Source organism: Belonocnema kinseyi, chromosome 3 (genome assembly GCF_010883055.1).
Source record: "Belonocnema kinseyi isolate 2016_QV_RU_SX_M_011 chromosome 3, B_treatae_v1, whole genome shotgun sequence".
Taxonomy (NCBI): Eukaryota; Metazoa; Arthropoda; class Insecta; order Hymenoptera; family Cynipidae; genus Belonocnema; species Belonocnema kinseyi.
Window position 1 is genome coordinate 89,214,897 of NC_046659.1, and position 17,778 is coordinate 89,232,674.

The window sequence follows — 17,778 nt, forward strand, 5'->3', positions numbered from 1 at the left end:
GCAACGATAGAAGATCTTGCGCAAACATCTGAGTTCAAGAAAAATTCCACTTGTATGAACCCCGACGTCTACCTTCAAAGGCTTTATTGAACATTTTAATTCGCCGATAATGACAATGTTACGACTATTTTTCAACACCGCTGAAAACAGTACTATTGTTTTATCATGCATTGTGCTGGGCGAATTTATGATACACCGAGTCTGCAAATAGAGAACTGCATTTAACCCGTAACATTTAAATTCAGCATAGCTGTACATTAAAATGACAATTGGAAACATTACACAAATCATCACTTGAATCGTACATTCATTGATACAAACATTGCCTTAATATCCCTTAGGTTGATATTCCCTGGCGAAGTGAACTTTATATCTAAATAGCCAATCCAGCAGTAAGGTTTTTTATACTACTTGAGTTTAAATACAGATCGATGTTTAACAAATTCCATAAAGCTGACCACTCTAAAGAAAATTATTGGTACTTATTCTGACTTTACTGCGGGAAGCTTTATGCACGTAGGGAAGAGGGTTTGAAGCTGATGGTAATTTAGTCAATTATCATTCGAGGTAACTGTGTATTACTTAACAATTCGGTACGTGCGTCATTTGTTGGGCGAAGCACGTAAATCTGATGCTCCTATGGTAGATTCTTATTCACGTGCCCAGCAATTTGTTTACGTGACTAATTACGCATTTATTTCCTATTTTGAAAGGGATAATTGCAAGGTCAAAAGTCACTTCTATTGAGATTGGATTGACTTGCGTCATACAATGAATGCTTATCTCACTCACCTTACAATATATCACTACAGAAATTTGCGGTTTCGCAGATGTATGAATTCATGAAAATATAGTTTAAGATAATTCCTAATATTAGAAGGAGATTAGAAAGTCTTTGTAATATAGTCGAATACGAAAGGCCAGATACTGTCGTAAAATTTGTGAGAATTTCGTGTGAATTACTTATGTGGCAATTAGACTGTTGAATTAAACTTGAAACAGTAGCATCGATATAACTTTATCTTTCAAGGTCCGATCGTACGAATTTATGTCACTTTGCACATCTGAAAAGACTAATTACATTAATAAGACAAGCGGGAAAGGAATAGTGTAGAAATGGGTAAAGAACATAGCACATATTTGCAAAGGTGTTTCCTTTATTTCACATATAAAATATACATAATGGCATCCCATGCAGGAGTCTCAAACCATTGTTATAAAAATATATAATTATTACTGTCATTTATTTGTAAATCTGGTAATTAAATGTCTTTGAGCGATTCGCTGATTGCTAAAGGTACCAATGGCTCATACCTCAATTCGTTATAAAATGCAATGTTAATGTTTAATTCAATTCTCAGCAGAACTATGAAAAAATATGAACATCAAAGTTTATGAGAAAAAATAGAATCTATACTAACACATTTTATGCATTATTATTCTTCTAAGAATTGTCTTAAACTGGGTCAGAAATGATTTATTTCAAAAAGGTTCTAACTTTCTTTGAACCTGTCAATTACGTCGATAACCAGTCCCGGTGAATCGATTATTACTGGTAACTTCTTTATGGTAACTTTGTTTCTATTTAAGCTGAATAAATAAATAGTTCGTATTAATAATACTTGAAGGTTACAAAACTGTCGGCAGTTCTTTACTTTCGTAGCTAAAGTGTAACTCGATTTTAAATTCTTTGTCGAAGAAACGAATGAGTTCCAGCGATTGACGTATCACACAGTTTTCTATTACCAAAATGCTTTAAAATTCGAGAAAATACTGATAGTTTCGAATTCTTATCAGAATAAGAACAATTACGTTACCTAACTTTATGGTCAGTGAACTACGCTTGAGTTGTATATCACTTAACTTAAATGATAAGAAGGCTCGTATTTACACTAAAGATCCAGTACCAACAAGGCTAGGATCGCTGAAGGCATTTTTAAATTGATATTGGTGATTTCTGATTTCTAACTTCTGATTACTAATTTCTAAATTTTGATGTCTGATTAAGACTTAGATTCTTCAAAAGCATTCTAATTGTCTAGTAGCAGACTATCAGCGATAGGTAAAAATATCACGAGATAGATTCCGCCATAAAAAATGAAATTATTGAGTATAGATGACATCCAGTTGTGCTTCATTTTACTTTTCTTTTTAGAAGTCCAAGAATCAACCAGCGAGTGGTGGCAAGTATTCACGATCAGGTTTTGCAGGTCCCTGAGGTGGAAAAGGAGTATCTGATGGGGAGCCTCCGGGCCTGGGTCCTTGAGGTCGTTGACCCGGACTACTTGGTCCCTGCGGTCTTTGACCTGGATAGCCCCCTGGTTCTTGGGGTGATTTTCCATTAGATCCTGGTCCACCTGGAAGAGGAGCAAGATAAGCAGGCCCTCCTGGGCGTTGAGGTCCCTGGGGTGCTTGACCTGGGAAACCTGGTACACTTGGGGCTTGAGGTCTTTGGCCTGGAAAGCTTGGAGTACTTGGTCCTTGTCCTGGGTAACTTGGTCCGCTAGGTCCTTGAGGTCCTTGTCCTGGAAAACTAGGCCCACTTGGTCTTCCTGGACCAGGGTAACTGGGTTCACTTGGTCCGCTTGGTCCTTGAGGACCTTGTCCTGGGAAGCTAGGTCCACTTGGTCTTCCTGGAGCTGGGTATCCTGGTTCATTTGGTCCTTGTGGACCTTGAGGGCCTTGTCCTGGATAGCTTGGTCTACTTGGTCCCTGGGCTCCTTGCCCTGGGAAACTAGGACCACTTGGTCTTCCTGGACTGGGGTATCCTGGTCTACTTGGTCCCTGCGGTCCTTGGCCTGGGAAGCTTGGTGCACTTGGTTCTTGAGGTCCTTGAGGACTTTGACCTGGATAACTTGGTTGCCTAGGCCCTTGTGGCCCTTGAGGACCTTGTCCTGGGTAGCTCGGTCCACTAGGCCCTTGAGGTACCTGAGGAACTTGTCCTGGGTAGCTTGGTCCAGTAGGTCCTTGAGGTCCTTGTCCTGGAAAGCTGGGTCCACTGGGTCCCTGGGGCGCTGCGCCTGGGAAGCTTGGTCCCTGTGGCCCTTGGGGTCCCGGACTGCCCATTATCGTATAGTCATATAGATTTTCATTCAAAGAATAAAGTCCAGGTGCCAAGCTGCAATCGAACTGGTTCCACCATACACATACGAAATATTCTTGATGGAAGATGGTTCCATTTGGACAAAGGAAGTCGAATGTTTGATTGTTGTGGCAAACATGGAAGACTTGGCATCGAGCTTCTACATCGGCATAGTAACCTGGCAATTGTTGTGAGTCGCAGGTGAAGCTCGTTTGCGGTACATCAGCATAGATTGGGTAATCCCGATCAGGTTCTCCAGGAATTGCAGAATAATCTCCTTCGTCTACCTGTGCATCGTCCCCTTGACCGCCTACAGATCCACCAGGGAAATCTCCACCTGGCCCTCCTGATGGATACTGACCACCAGACTGACTAACAGGTCCTCCAGATCCAGGGAATCCACCAGGGCTAGGTGCTTGACCGGGTTGGCCAGGTCTCCCTGGTGCACCTCCAGATGGATAACCTCCTGTGCTGGGTCCCTGTCCTGCTGATGGATATTGCCCGCCAGGCTGTCCTGAAGTTCCACCACCGGGAGTTGTTGGGAATCCGCCAGGTCCACCACTAGGGTAGCCACCAGGTTGACCAGGTTGACCTGGTCTACCTGGAGTTGATGGATATCCAGTACTTGGTCCTTGTCCTCCTGATGGATATTGTTCACTAGGTTGTCCTGAGGGTCTACCACCCGGAGTTGATGGAAATCCGCCAGGGCCAACACTTGGGTATCCACCTGGTTGTGCTCCTGGATACTGATTATTTGGTCGACCAGGTTGGTCTGGCCTTCCCGAAGTTGGTGGAAATCCAGTATTTGGGCCCTGTCCTGCTGGTGGATACAATCCACTAGGTTGTCCGCTAGGCCTGCCAGAAGCTCCGCCGCCTGGAGTTGGGAATACGCCAGGGCCTCCTGATGGATATCCGCCACCAGAGCCTGGAGCAGTACCGCCGCTTGGGTAACTACCGGGTTGTGATCCTGGATATTGATCATTTGGTCGGCCGAGTTGTCCTGGCTGGCTAGGTCTTCCTGAAGTTGTTGGGAATCCAGTACTTGGTCCCTGTCCACCTGAAGGAAATTGTCCACTCGGTTGTCCACTAGGTCTGCCAGAAGCTCCACCTACTGGAGTTGGGAATCCACCTGGTCCTCCTGATGGATATCCGCCACCGGAACCTGGAGCAGGTCCGCCGCTTGGAGTCGAAGGTCTTCCACTAGGATATCCGGGACCTTGAGGTTGCGCTCCAGTTCCGCCATGTGGATATCCTCCGGGTTGACCTGGTTGGCCAGGCTGTCCAGGTCGACCCGGCTGACCAGGCCGGCCAGTTGGCTGACTGGGTCTTCCTGGGAATCCACTTGATCCGGGAGTAGACGGGTATCCACCTGCACCACTGGATTCACCACTTGGGAATGGAATTTTGGGACGCTCTTTAGGATAACCTTCGGATGGACCTTGCCCACCAGTACCCGGTTGTGACTAGAAAAAATTAAATATCCATATTTACTCAACTGCCTATGTCACATTCTAAACATATTTTACTTTTTTTTCTACTTACTGGTCGTTGACCACCAGATGGTCGTTGTCCACCTGAAGGATATCCACCACTTGGTCGTTCTCCACCGGAAGGATAACCACCTCCTGGTCTTTGTCCAGTAGATGGTCCGCTTGGTCCAGTTCCGCCACTTGGTCCAGAAGGATATCCACCACTCGGTCCTTGTCCTCCAGATGGATACCCACTAGACGGCCCTTGTCCTCCAGGCGGAAATCCAGTAGGTCTTTGGCCTTCAGAAGGATATCCACCACTTGGACCAGTCCCACCAGATGGATATCCGCCAGTCGGTGATGATCCACCAGATGGATATCCACCACTTGGACCAGTCCCACCAGATGGATATCCACCACTCGGAGATGATCCACCAGATGGATATCCACCACTCGGTGATGATCCACCAGATGGATATCCGCCACTCGGCGATGATCCACCTGATGGATATCCACCACTTGGTCCGGGACCACCTGCAGGATATCCTCCACTTGGCCCTTGGGGTGCACCTGCTCCAGGTCTTCCTGTTGTCGATCCTGGAGATCCACTAGGTACTCCAGGTATTAATGGATTACTAGGTCGTGGATAATCATATCCTTCTTGAGCCTGAAGTTGAAAAAAAGTATTGTTGTGTAGAAATATCAACACAGAACTGTTTTTTGATGTATCATGTGTTTCTAAAGAATGTGTCTATAGTTAGTTGGTATCAATTTAAAGTTATTTTAAATCTTATTAAAACTTGAAGGGTATATTTTGATTTTTGTGATTTACTTAAATGACAATGATCTTTTGAGATTTTTCATAAATAAAAGGACGCTGCAATACTTCATAGCTTATTATCCCTGCAGCCTTGTTTTGCGACAGCTCGAAGTGGGTATATGTCTGTGGTGACAGTGACCGTTAATTTATAAAAAAAAGTACAAACAATCTCATCATTGTACACGAACGCTACAAACATTTGCTATTCTAGAAATTAATTTCATAACTGAAGGTCTCTGCATCAAAGGAAGATCCATTCAAACGCAACAATTTCCTTATTCTCATACGAAAATAAAATAGACTTTTATTAAACTATATAGAATAAGAGAAATTCCAAGCTAAATAATAAAAAACGCATGTTTATATCTTAGTTTTTTCTATTAGAAACATTGTCTAGGACAATAAAAGATTCTATACTTTATCATTATTAGGGTATAATAATTTTCTTTAAAATTGGCAATTATTCAAAATTAAAAACTTTCTTACTTGAATAACCTTCAATTAAAAGCAATTGAAATTTGACAATTTGATTTTGACAACTAAATTGCAAGTAATTTTAAGTGATACACATTAAAAATGACAATTTTTATAATAATTATAATAATAACTATAGGAATCTGAACTTCTTTTAAAACTGAGAAAGTTTTTATTCCCAGAATTATCACGTTAAAACGGGTTTTACACTCATTCCTACAGAATTTCAATTATTTTAAGTTATTTCAAATTGTTAAAAAACTTAAAAATTGTCGGATTACTAATTGTACTTTTCAACATTCTACAATTTCTATTTTAATGTAAAATTTAATTTACTGAAAAGGTAAAAATTAAAATTAAGCGTTAAATATAAAAATTTAGTAATGTAAAATTGTAACCATTCGAAATTGAAGAAATTATTCAATTACTGAGGTATATCAATTTTGATTTGATCTTGAGGCTTAAATTTGAGAAATTATTACCTTAATTTCTGATTTGTTTTTAATTTAATGCAAAGGCATTGAATTCAAAATCGTTTCATTTCAAATCCCTTAAACTAATCATTCTGCCACTATTAAGTGTTTGAATGTGATATCATGCTAGATGATCAAAGAATTAAAAAAATAAAGGCTTTTTTATCACTCAAAATTGAAACAAAACATTTAAGAATATTAAAATATAAAATTATGAGTTCAAAAATGTCCTCAAATTAAAGTTTAAACAATTAGAAATAATAGGACTTTCAATAAGAAAGTTTTCAATATTCAATGGGTTTAATAGTGAAATCCTTCCGGCATTTAAAAATGTTAAATTTCAAACTACCAGATAGTGAAATCTAAAATTTAAAACTTCCAAACATTTTTAAATTTCGAAGTAAATATTTTCAAATTCAAATATAATGAGAAGATCAATGTCATTTCAATCTATTAAAATTAGGGAATTTGGTATATTTTAAACCTTTAAAGTTAAATTATTCTAACATTGAGAATGATATCATTTATGACTGCGAACCTTCAAAATTAACGAATTTAAACTTGCAGCATTAAAAATTTAACAATTCCCAACATGGTTTAAAAACTGAAGCATTCCTAAATTAGGATTTTGAAACTAACTTTTTTTATTAATTATCGTTGTTTAAATGGTGCACCATGTTTAAAAGAATCTAATGTATATACTGAAAAGAATAAATATTCAATCAGGATAAGATCGTTATACGAATACGGACAAAACAATAATTTCTTGAAATCAGAAAATATTGTTCATCTCAAAAAAATGTACTAGATTGATGAAACTTGATTTTCTTTGCCTAAATACATTTTCTGAAGACAAGACAAATTTTAAAACATCATAAAAATAATGAAACTGAAGTTTCCAACGTTTATGTGTAACAAAAAACAAAAAATTTCGTTTTAAACCCATAAGTCTCACAATGAATGAAAAGTTTTTTTGTAAGTTTTTACCTTCAAAATCTATAACTTTTCTTTGATTTTCCTTAAATTTTTCTTCTTCGATTTCTAAGATTTAAGACTTAAAAATCATTGGTTTCCCTAAAAGCTGTAAAGATAAAAGTGTTTCACAGATATTTGATATCCAACGAAACAAAATTTACGCTTCAGATTATAGGTAGACATTTTTTTCAAATAAACATTGCAAACTTTACTTCCATTGAAAAAATTGTATCGTTCTTATTCGTACCGATATTTTTTTTTAATTTAATGCTAATTTTGTATATACAGAAGAAGTAGAAAGTTGCAAATGTTTTGTAAATTTAGTTTTGTAAACTCACCAGGGTTGTATGGATGATAGCCAGCGAGGCTGAAACAGAGGAAGCGAAATTAGTGTGAATCTCGACGAGCGGGTTACCATTGTGAAAGAGTGCTAGAGATTCCTTATCTAATTCTAATCTTAATTTTTTTTTTGTGCGTATGTGTTTTACAACACGTCTTTTATAACATTTAAGTGTCAGAATCTCGCCACCAGCGACGTGTCTAACCCGATGTGAAAATTTTGAGTATGTCGCGCTTTGTGCCAGTCGACAATGCTCCTAATTAATTAACGGGAAGTTATGTCAGAGAATTTTCAAACTATTTCACTCTAGCGTGAGATTCGCGTGCACATTTACTTAAGATCATTCGGTTTCTGTGCTCACTATTATTTTATTACGTCTACCGTGCTTCTTCATGCACATAATTTTTGTAACAAGCTTATCATCACAATTTAACACCTACTCTCGATATTAAAAAAAAATATGTATCATGACTTAGGAATGAACTTTTGCGGACAATCAATTTTAAAATCCAATGTCTGGATAGTTTTGAACGTTCCTATATTACCTTAAATTGATTCGGAAATGATAATCACTTAATAACTATCAACAGTAATTAAAAAGTCACCTACTATTGTTCAGAACACTTCAATTAGTGGCAAGAAATGAATGATTTATAGTAAACCATCCAGTTATGCTTTACAAAAGTTTATTTAACAAGTAACCGCTGATATGAATTATTTTGAATTAATTACGTGTTAATAAATCAGTCATCTCTTGAATATTCCAATTTTTTCGACTCTGTGTTTAAGTAAAGTAAATAAAATACATTTTTTATTAAATTCAGCCACGCGAGATCTCAAAAAAATTAAGTTACTGAATTTTGTTTCAATCGATTCAAAGCTTTAGCCGAAATTATATTTTGAACGTTTAAATAAATTTTAATTTAATATATTTTTTTATTCAAATTATTCCGACTTCTTATCAACATAACTCTCCAAATTTTAGAGAATGTTCTATTCGTTTTTTTTTTATTTTTCAGAAAATTCCAAGAAATTAAATCCTTGTGTAAGTGCTTGGAACACAGGATAAACCGAAATAAGGCAATTTTCAAAAAACTTGTTTTTCCCACGTTTAACCATTTTTCAAAAATATTGAAGGGTTTCAGTTCTCCTAAGATGTTCAGCACCTGCAGCCCTCTTTCGGGTGCCATAATGAATGTTTCGAGCAAATAAAATTCCATGTCCAACTTATTTTTATTAAAATATGTTGTTTAACCTATTCAAACAAAAAAAAGACTTTTCTCAAAAACAGCTCAGGCTATTTTTTTCTTTTTAGACTCAAAATGATCGTGAGGCATCCCATAAGTATATTTAGAAAAAAACTCGCACATGCAAGCCTTTTTGCGCTGAAGTCAGTCGACGCATACCGTGTTTAGCGTTAAAAGTTTGAAACATCTGGATTGAATTTTAAACTGCTTTGTTGAAAGTTCTTTTTTTGATTGAAAATTCAGCATTCTCGTTTAAAAATAATCTCTGCAGTTAAAAGTTTACTATTTTGTTGAAAATTCGTCTTTTCTTTAGAAAATTAATATTCTCGGGTTCAAAATTAAACTGCTTTGTAGAAAATCCGTCTTTTTATTGAAAATTTGTCTTTTTTATTAAAAGTTTACCTACTACGTTCAAAAATTCGTTTTTTTTTTGGTCGTTGTAGATTCATCATTATACTAGAAAAATCTTCTCATTGGTTTAGAATTTCATAATTTTCTTGAAAATTCTTTTTTGTTATTGACAATTACTTTTTCTTTACTGCAAATGTATCTTTTCTATTTTTTGATTGAAAATAGATCTTTTTTTCGTTAAAAAATATTTGTTCATTATTATACATATAAATACTATTTTTCTAAACATACAGGTATCTGATTGAAAATTTATCTTTTTTGTTGAGAATTAATCTCTGTAATTCGAAAATTCAACTAGTTTATCGAAAATTTAATTATTTTATGGAAATTTCAACTTTTTGGTCAAAGCTTTAACATTTTGCGTTCATCATTTTTTTGTTGAAAATTCAACTATTTTGGCCAAAAGTTCATCTAGTTGGTTGAGATATAACGGAAATTTGGTTAGAAATTCATTTGTCTACTTTATTAAAGTTTAAACTTTTCATTTTAATTTGACCGTTTTGTTAAAAATTGATCTTTGATGGTGCAAAAGTCATCTTTTTAATAAAAAATGAATAAATTTGAAATTGTCTTATTTCTTTTATAAAAGATTCCATATTAAAAATATCAGGATTGAAATGCTTTTCTTTGAATATTACTGATCAGGAAAATTCAAAATTGGTAATGGAAAAATCAGGGAAAATTGAGGGAATTTTTAAACTGAAATTTGGCAGCCACTCCGCCACTTGGAGGAATTGGAAGCACTGTCGGTAGAAGAAATTATTTTTAACTTCTTTATGGCCATATCTTGAAAAATCATTAATAATCAGTGTTCGTAATCAGTCGGAGAATTGCAGGTAAGATGATATACCTTCTTTGTCGGATTCTAACCCGAACGTGCAACACACCCGTAAATTAGTAATGAGTGTAATTGCGTCACGACTTACTGCATACACTTGACCTTTATTTCCACTAGGGATAGTCTTAGCCGTAAGCGAATTCTACGTGGAGTGTAAAAGTTTCTGAACAATGCCACTGTGCAGAACCTGTGGAACTTATCTTTAATTTATTTTAATTAGGGAGGATGTTACGAAAAACTGTAATCAACTCGAGGCCCTTGTCGAAATTTCGACCCAATACAAAGGATTCTGCAAGATTTATAGTTTAGGAATCACAAAATATAAACATCTTCATTTTTGCGTCACTGTAAACTGCAATGTTTTTTTAAGGCCACCTTTAACTTCGAAATCAATAAATGCGAGAAAACAGACGAGAACTGTTTAAAACTTCTTTTATGTAAAACCCTAATTTAAAGGAATCGAAAAAATCACTTCTAATCACTAATTTAACCACGATATTTTCAATTATGATAAAAAGAATTGTTAAAATATTAATTGTTAGTAAAAATCAAGTTGGCCGTACTAATTTAAAAGTGATTAGGAGCTGTTCATGTACATTACAAACTTTTGGTTATATCTGACCCCTTTTAGGCAAACGTAGTTTTGTCATTTCCACACATACTAACGTACTTTCAGCAGAATAGTTGAATTTGCGAAGAAAAATTTGACGTTAACGAAATGGTTAGATTAAAAAAAATAGTTAAATTTTCAACCTAAAAAGATGCGTTTGACACCAAATATAGTCCAATCTTCAACAAAAAGCTTTGTACTATAAATGACAAACATTCAATCCAAAAGGAGCAATTTTCAACTAAATAATTAATCTTTAAGCAATTTAGATTTTTTTAACGAAAACCTGTCGCGGGCCATGCCCGAAACTGCACAAAACCAGGTTCCAGTGTATTTGATTTAACGTTGTTTCACAATAATAATGCAAGAATTAATTTTAATAATATTACAAATTTTCATAACTATTTTGAATAATTATATGTATCTTTCTTTCACGATTCCACTGATATAAGAAACTAATTTTTCGATTTTTTCTAGTTCACGGTATTCTTCCGCAACCGGACAATAAATGTCAGTTGATTAATTTCATCCCAAAATCTCTCGGTGAGGAGGGGAATAATGTGAAAAAGGAGAAATAGGTTTTTAGATTGATCTAGAATTATCGTGTTATTCATTTAAGTAATACGTCCATTCCACAACACTGCTCCGACCCAGGTTGCTGATCAATCTCTCTAGCAATCATCCCAAGTTAAGAGCCTCTCAAATTCGCCATGTGAACTTCCCCAGTCGGGCCAATTAGTGATAGGAAATAACGAGATTTCAAATTTTTCAATGATCTGTAAATGAAACTTCAGAATGAGCTGATCCTCAAGAACAGTTGATTATTATTAATTGGCATGGGTAGCAACTATCGAGATGTTACTTTGAAGTCATGACAGTTTACATGCCCATTAAAATTGAAAAACTGAGATTTCAAATAAATTTTCTATATTTTTCTTTTACGAAAAATTTATTCAATTTTTCACACTTAGAAAAAAATTCCTGAAAATTCATATTTTCAGGATGAAGATTTAACTGTTTTGTAGAAAATTCCCCAGGTTCGCTCAGGAATTCAGCAATTTGGTTGAATTTTTTTTCTCTCTTGACTAAACAATCTTTTGGTTGCTCTGTTCGTCTGAAAACTTTAACTATTTTGGTGAAAAATATTCTTTTTGGTTAAAAATTTAACTAATTGGATTAAAGCGAAACTGATTTTATAAAAATACATTTTCTGAAGATTAATTATTTTAGTTAAAAATTAGGCTCTTTGGTAGAAAATTCAACTATTTTCTTAAGTATTCGTTTTTTTTTGTTGAAAAAAATTAACATTTTGATTTTTGGTCGAAAATGTATATTTTTTAAGCTGGAATTTCGATTATAAAATTTGTCTTTTTTTGGTAGAAAGTGATCTTTATGTTTGAAAATTGTTCTTTAGCTTCAAAATTCAACTACTTGATGTAAAGTTAAACTCCTTTGTTGAAAATTAACATGTTTTAGGTTCATAAATGTAGTTAAAAATTAATTTTTTTATTAAAAAGTGATCTACAACTGTCTATAGCTATCTATAGCTCAAAATTCGACTGTTCTCTTTTTGGCTTAAAATGTATGTTTTTCATTCGAAAATTTAATTATTTGGTCGACAATTATTCTTTTCCAGTTAAAAATTGAACTCATTTGTTGAATATTCATCTTTTGGGGTTGAATATTTAATTATTTTTTGCAAAATTCGTTTTGTATTCTTGAAAATAAATTTTAATAACTCAAAATTTAAATATTCTATTTTGCAGAAATTTATATTTTTTAGTTAGGAATTGAATTATTTTGTTGAAAATGTATCTATTTCAGTCCAAATTCAACTGTTTTGATACAAATTCATGCATTTTCTTGAAAATTCGTCTTTTTGGTAGAAAATCAAATTTCTTGGTATAAAATTCAAATACTTGATTTAAAGTTGAACGCTTTTGTTAAAATTTGACTTTTGATTCATAATTTCAGATCGATTAAATTCAAATTAAATTTAAATCAAATTAAAAGCAAATTCCTTCATGTAATCCATTTTTGGTTAAAATTAATCTTTTTTGGTTGAAAATTTATCTTTCTTGGTGGAAAATTCAATGATTTATAAAACATTTTCTGTTTGTCTTGGAAAGATTTAAATCTTCCAAGAGTGGAAGTCGGAACCAGATAAATCTAAAGAAACACTTCTAGGAAGAAAAACATGAATTTCCCGAGCCATAGAGATTAATAGCCAAATATAGGAGAATTTGAATTTTTGTCATAACCTAAAATTCTAAATTTTCAAAAAACATTCTTTGCCTTAGAAATACTATGTCGGTCATGACTAACATGCGACTTTGAATAGAAAGTATAAAAACTGCCACTTGACAGATATCAATTATATTGTTAAAAAATTAATTTGAAACCCGCAAAAGTAGATAATTTTAATCGAAAGTTAGTAAACAGAATGGTATGCAACGGTTTGATATCGTGAGGTTCACTGTGTATAAATGAAATAATAATAAAAAACGATTTCTATTTTTTACATTTATAGAAGAACGAGACTGAAGGTGTTTCTTTCTTCAAATCAATATTTAGTATGTAAAGGTACTTTCGGAAGATATTCCCGACTGCAATGCGAACAATGTGGAAATTTCTCTTAAGTTTTATTTTCTTCAGATTACGGTAATGAAAGTCAGGTTTCTTTAATAAGACAATCAATACTTCTACTCTGATCGTAATGCCGTATGATGATAAATTTCATAATGTCCTTCTTCTATTCGCCAAAGCGAAAAGGATTTATCAATTCATATTCAGTCTGAGGCGTGTACCGAAAAAATAGAGATTTACTGCTGACATTAGCACTTTGCCATCTTCTAATTTATCTAATATTCTGACACAATGCTATCTCTAATGGAAATGAATTATGCTTATTTACTTTGCGCTGCTATTAAGCTTATCACTACTGAATTCTCAATTTCGGAAGGGTTCTTCAATCGGCTGATACAAATAATAAAAAGAAAAACTTCCTTGTTGTTAAAATTATGAACGCATTAAATCGACTTTTTTCGGAAAATAAAATAAATTGAAAAATAATGATTCTAAAACTTTGAATTTTGATATTCTATTGTCGACTAGCGTAGTAGAACAGTTTTACCAAAATGTTGATATACTTTAGCGGTGAAAAAAATCCATCTTTAGTTCAGCTGGGATTCGAACCCAGCTCTACTGACTGTCGGTCAGGTGCTCTGGTATGGTATACTAGACTGGCAATATGTAGAATTGGGTTCAAATCTCAGCGGTGCTTGAAAGAAATTTTTACACAGCTAAAATCTATAACTATTTTAGTTTATATTATTAGATCAAAAAGCGTAAGTCCATCGATATAAAAATTATTGTAAGTTTTTCATTTACTTACCCACCCACACCAAACACACCCGCATGTTTGTTGGTGCTGTCTTCTTTAAATTGTAATTCTAAAATAACAAGAAAAAGATTTAATTAATTTATTAAACTTATATAATAGTTATAAGAAATGTTTTTAATTAATTGATAATAAAGAATTGATATTTTTTAATCTATTAGAGAATAATTCCCATCCTAATTTAATTATAATTTCCTGCCATTGACAGTGACACGGTATTTTCAAGTTTTGTGGTTAGTTCTCGAGATCGAAAGTACAACGGCAGTGATTACTGACGAGAGAAACGGTGTAATTTCTTTGTAAAAGTGAGACTAAACACCTGCGTTTCACATTGATTTTTTCAAGGCTCCTTGTTAATGAGCTTATTTGTACGAAAACCTAATACTTTATTCTTTGTTAATAATTGATCAATCTTTTCTACTTCTGAAATATTTTTTAACGAGAGGCACCAGTGAATTGTTGAATCACTTACAATTATAATGATATAATTTTTTAAATTGCTTTTTTAATAGACTTTCGTATAAAGAAAAATATTTCTGAGTTAGAGAAAGATTTTAAATGATAATATTAGTAACTATTGCTATTTTTTTATATCCCTTATTTGATGCATCGTAATATGATTTTATAACTACAATTGTGAAAAAAATGATAATTATTTAATTTTCTTCTTTTCGTAAGTTATAGGACCTCGTTAAAGCAAATTAAAAAATAGAAATCACACACGTTTTTCATGAGATCGTAAAATTTGACTTATTTTATGGAACCGAAATTCACTGTTTATTTGCAAATAAGTTTTAATTTCGTGTTATTGAATTCCAAAGGGAAAAAGTAAAAAATTTTGATAACAATTTTTTTTTAAACAAACAGTGTATTAACAATAACATAAATTGACAAAATTTAATTCCCGAAGTTTTTAAAGGCCTTAACAAATTAAATTTGAGTTACTTTGGATGAAGAAGAAAATTTTAAATTTCATAATGCTACAGTATTTAAAAGTTTTGTTATAAAAAAATATCTTTATTTTGTAAAGTACCAAAATGTGTTCTTACAATTTCGATTTTTTACAATTCTATTATTTTTCGAGTTTTTCTTTTTTTTATTATAAATTACTCACAGGCATATTTTCTAACTTTTTCAAAGGCCCTTAATTTTTATAATACTGAGATGAACTTGCTTTTCAAAGTTCTTTGGTTCATTTTAGTACAGTTTTTGTGCCAAAAATGAAATTTGTGAGAGAAGTAGCTTTTTTATGGTTTAATGAATTAAGGTAATACTACTAATAATGTGATATAGCATAAAAAATATAATTTTTAATGAAAAAATTGTACAACTTACAAAAACATTTATTTTAATCATGTTTTTTTCGATTCAATTTGATCTCATTATCATTACTAAACAATTTTAAAAAAATGGTTGGATTTTAGTAAATTATGGTTTATTTATTTCAGGAAGAAATTCTCCACAACTCCACTGCATCTAATTTTGATGATAAATTTTTCTATTGCTAGAATCGTTAAAACAATTTTGTTAAGAAATTTTTTTTTAAATAAATAACTATTGTATATTTGTAGACAATGCACTTGATTTTAATAGAAGCAGCAGAAGTGTTGCATGGAATGTTTTTTCTAAAAGACCAAGCAAGTACTTCTTTGATTTAAAATATTTTTAAAAATTGGTAACAAGCGACAGTGACGAAAAATTTAATCAGAGAAACTATGGTTAAAATAATTATTTTCTTCAGTTTTAAACTTTTTTAACAACAAGTGCTTTTTCTTTTATACGACATGACTAATAATATCATTTTAATTCTTCAATTCATAGACATTTTTCTCCACAGACCTGATTTTTGGCACAACTTCCTTAAAGGTAAGTCTTCATAGCATCTTGCTAATTTGTTTATAATTTTTATCACCAAGTTCAGCTCTAATTCAGACTCTAGGGAAACAAATCTAAAAATATTTTAATAATTTAGAAAAATACAATGGAGACCTACCTTTAAAATAAGCTAAAAAACTTTAAAAAATTTTTTATTCTTTTTTCATAAAATAACCATTTTGCCTACAACTTGGTTTTATTACACGCTAAATTTCATTAGCTTCCACAATATTACGAGAAAAAAATCCATGTAGATATTATAAAAGCTGAGAAACTTTAGCAACAATTCAAAAAACAGGGTCGTAGATCATTTCTGCCGGCAGTGTATCTATTTAAAAATTATATTCAAAACTAAAAATCAGATAAAAACGTATTTTGGTAAAACGTAAAATTATGATATAGTTCGATCAATCTCAAATATAAAAAAACCGCTGTAAGTAAAAGAATACGTCAGTGAAAAAAATGGGTTTCCTGCTTCTCTTCTTTGACACACAACAGGCAGTAACTTTAAACAATTTTCTCCGCTTAGACTCGCTTAATAACTGTATTTCCAAACGACTTGAACACGCTAATCACTGGCCCGGTAGACATTGACAATGGGCTTTAAAAATTTTCAAGCAGATCCTAAACGAAAATCGTTACCACACCGGAACGCTTTCTTCGCGAATTGGTCTTCAAGATGAATTGGAAATACACTTCACGTCACGAGATGCGGTTTTATCATCACGGCAATTTTAACAGCAACAACACAAGTATGATAACCGATCATTCGGTTTTCCGAGCAAAGATCCTGGCACTTGGCCAAAGGACTCACCTAACCGATCCCCGAGTCAGGGCAACTGGGATCTAAGTAAGTCAGAAGGTGACTGATGGTGGAGGTGTTGTTCTTACCATATATACCCCTGGTTAGCACCCTGAGAAGGTATCTGCCCCACCATTGTCTCAGGGATGCTTGCTCATCCACCATCCATCCTCCACCATCTATCCTTCATCCGCCATCCAATTCATCCTCCTACCTTTTCAATCAGGTGGGTAGTATCGTGCACCTCGAACCCGTCAAGGTGCGAGGGTTGGGTGGGAGGAGGTTGGGGGGAGCATCATCAGCCATAAGCATGCCTCAACGAACGACCTCACGAAGACGTAAGTGACCCGCTGACGGGGGGATCTCGAGATGAGACGCTCGTGGGAGGCCGGCCGGGTTCAGTGAAAGTGAAATACTGCAAGTAGAGTAACATCTTCCATCCTTCGGTCCTCTATTCCACCTCGTTCCCTCTAAACAAGAAGAACCCTACACTCTTCGCACTGTCAGTCGTTTTGCGGCACGGCAACTCTGATCACATCTCAAGATGTCACTGTGCAATTTAAAGTCAGTTAATTGTTTTCCGAACGCGATCAGGGAACGTCTATTAATTACGTAAGCCGGGGCTAAACTGAGTACGCTGGGGAAATCGGGTCGCTCATAATTTCACACTTTATTATTTCATTTCTATTTTTCGGCTAGAGACTGTATGGTTCTGTTTTTAAGGAAGTTTTGTTATAATTAATATTTATGTAAGGTTTGAATTTTCTGTATTTTAACCAAGATGTTAAGTTGTTGCTGCAGAACGATTTTTTTTACAAAGTTACGAATGTTGGATTGTTGTATCGTCCCGTTGTTTTCAAATTGATTGCCAAAGTAGGTTAATTTACTTTAAAATACCTTGAAAATAAAAAAATGTAGTCCCACCCTGGGTAGTGAAGACGGATACAGTTTGGATTGAAATC

At 33.9% G+C, this 17,778-nt stretch overlaps 1 protein-coding gene across 1 annotated transcript; it reads right to left on the minus strand.

Moving 5' to 3' along the window:
• Positions 1–2,043: 2,043 nt before the first annotated feature.
• LOC117169407 (collagen alpha-1(I) chain-like) lies at positions 2,044–16,873 on the minus strand. The gene is made up of 5 exons (XM_033355775.1): positions 16,829–16,873; positions 14,134–14,191; positions 7,632–7,660; positions 4,625–5,218; positions 2,044–4,545 (listed from the first exon to the last, which is right to left on the minus strand). The coding sequence occupies exons 2-5, from the start codon at positions 14,156–14,158 to the stop codon at positions 2,167–2,169; spliced, it is 3,027 nt and encodes a 1,008-aa protein (XP_033211666.1). The 5' UTR covers positions 14,159–14,191; positions 16,829–16,873; the 3' UTR covers positions 2,044–2,166.
• Between the last annotated feature and the right edge of the window lie 905 nt (positions 16,874–17,778).

Coding starts and splice junctions, on each gene's coding strand:
- LOC117169407 (XM_033355775.1), bottom strand. CDS start 14,158: ATGCGGGTGTGTTTGGTGTGGGTGG. Junction 5,219..7,631: donor CTATCATCCATACAACCCTG/GTGAGTTTACAA, acceptor TTTCAACTTCAG/GCTCAAGAAGGATATGATTA. Junction 4,546..4,624: donor CATCTGGTGGTCAACGACCA/GTAAGTAGAAAA, acceptor AATTTTTTCTAG/TCACAACCGGGTACTGGTGG.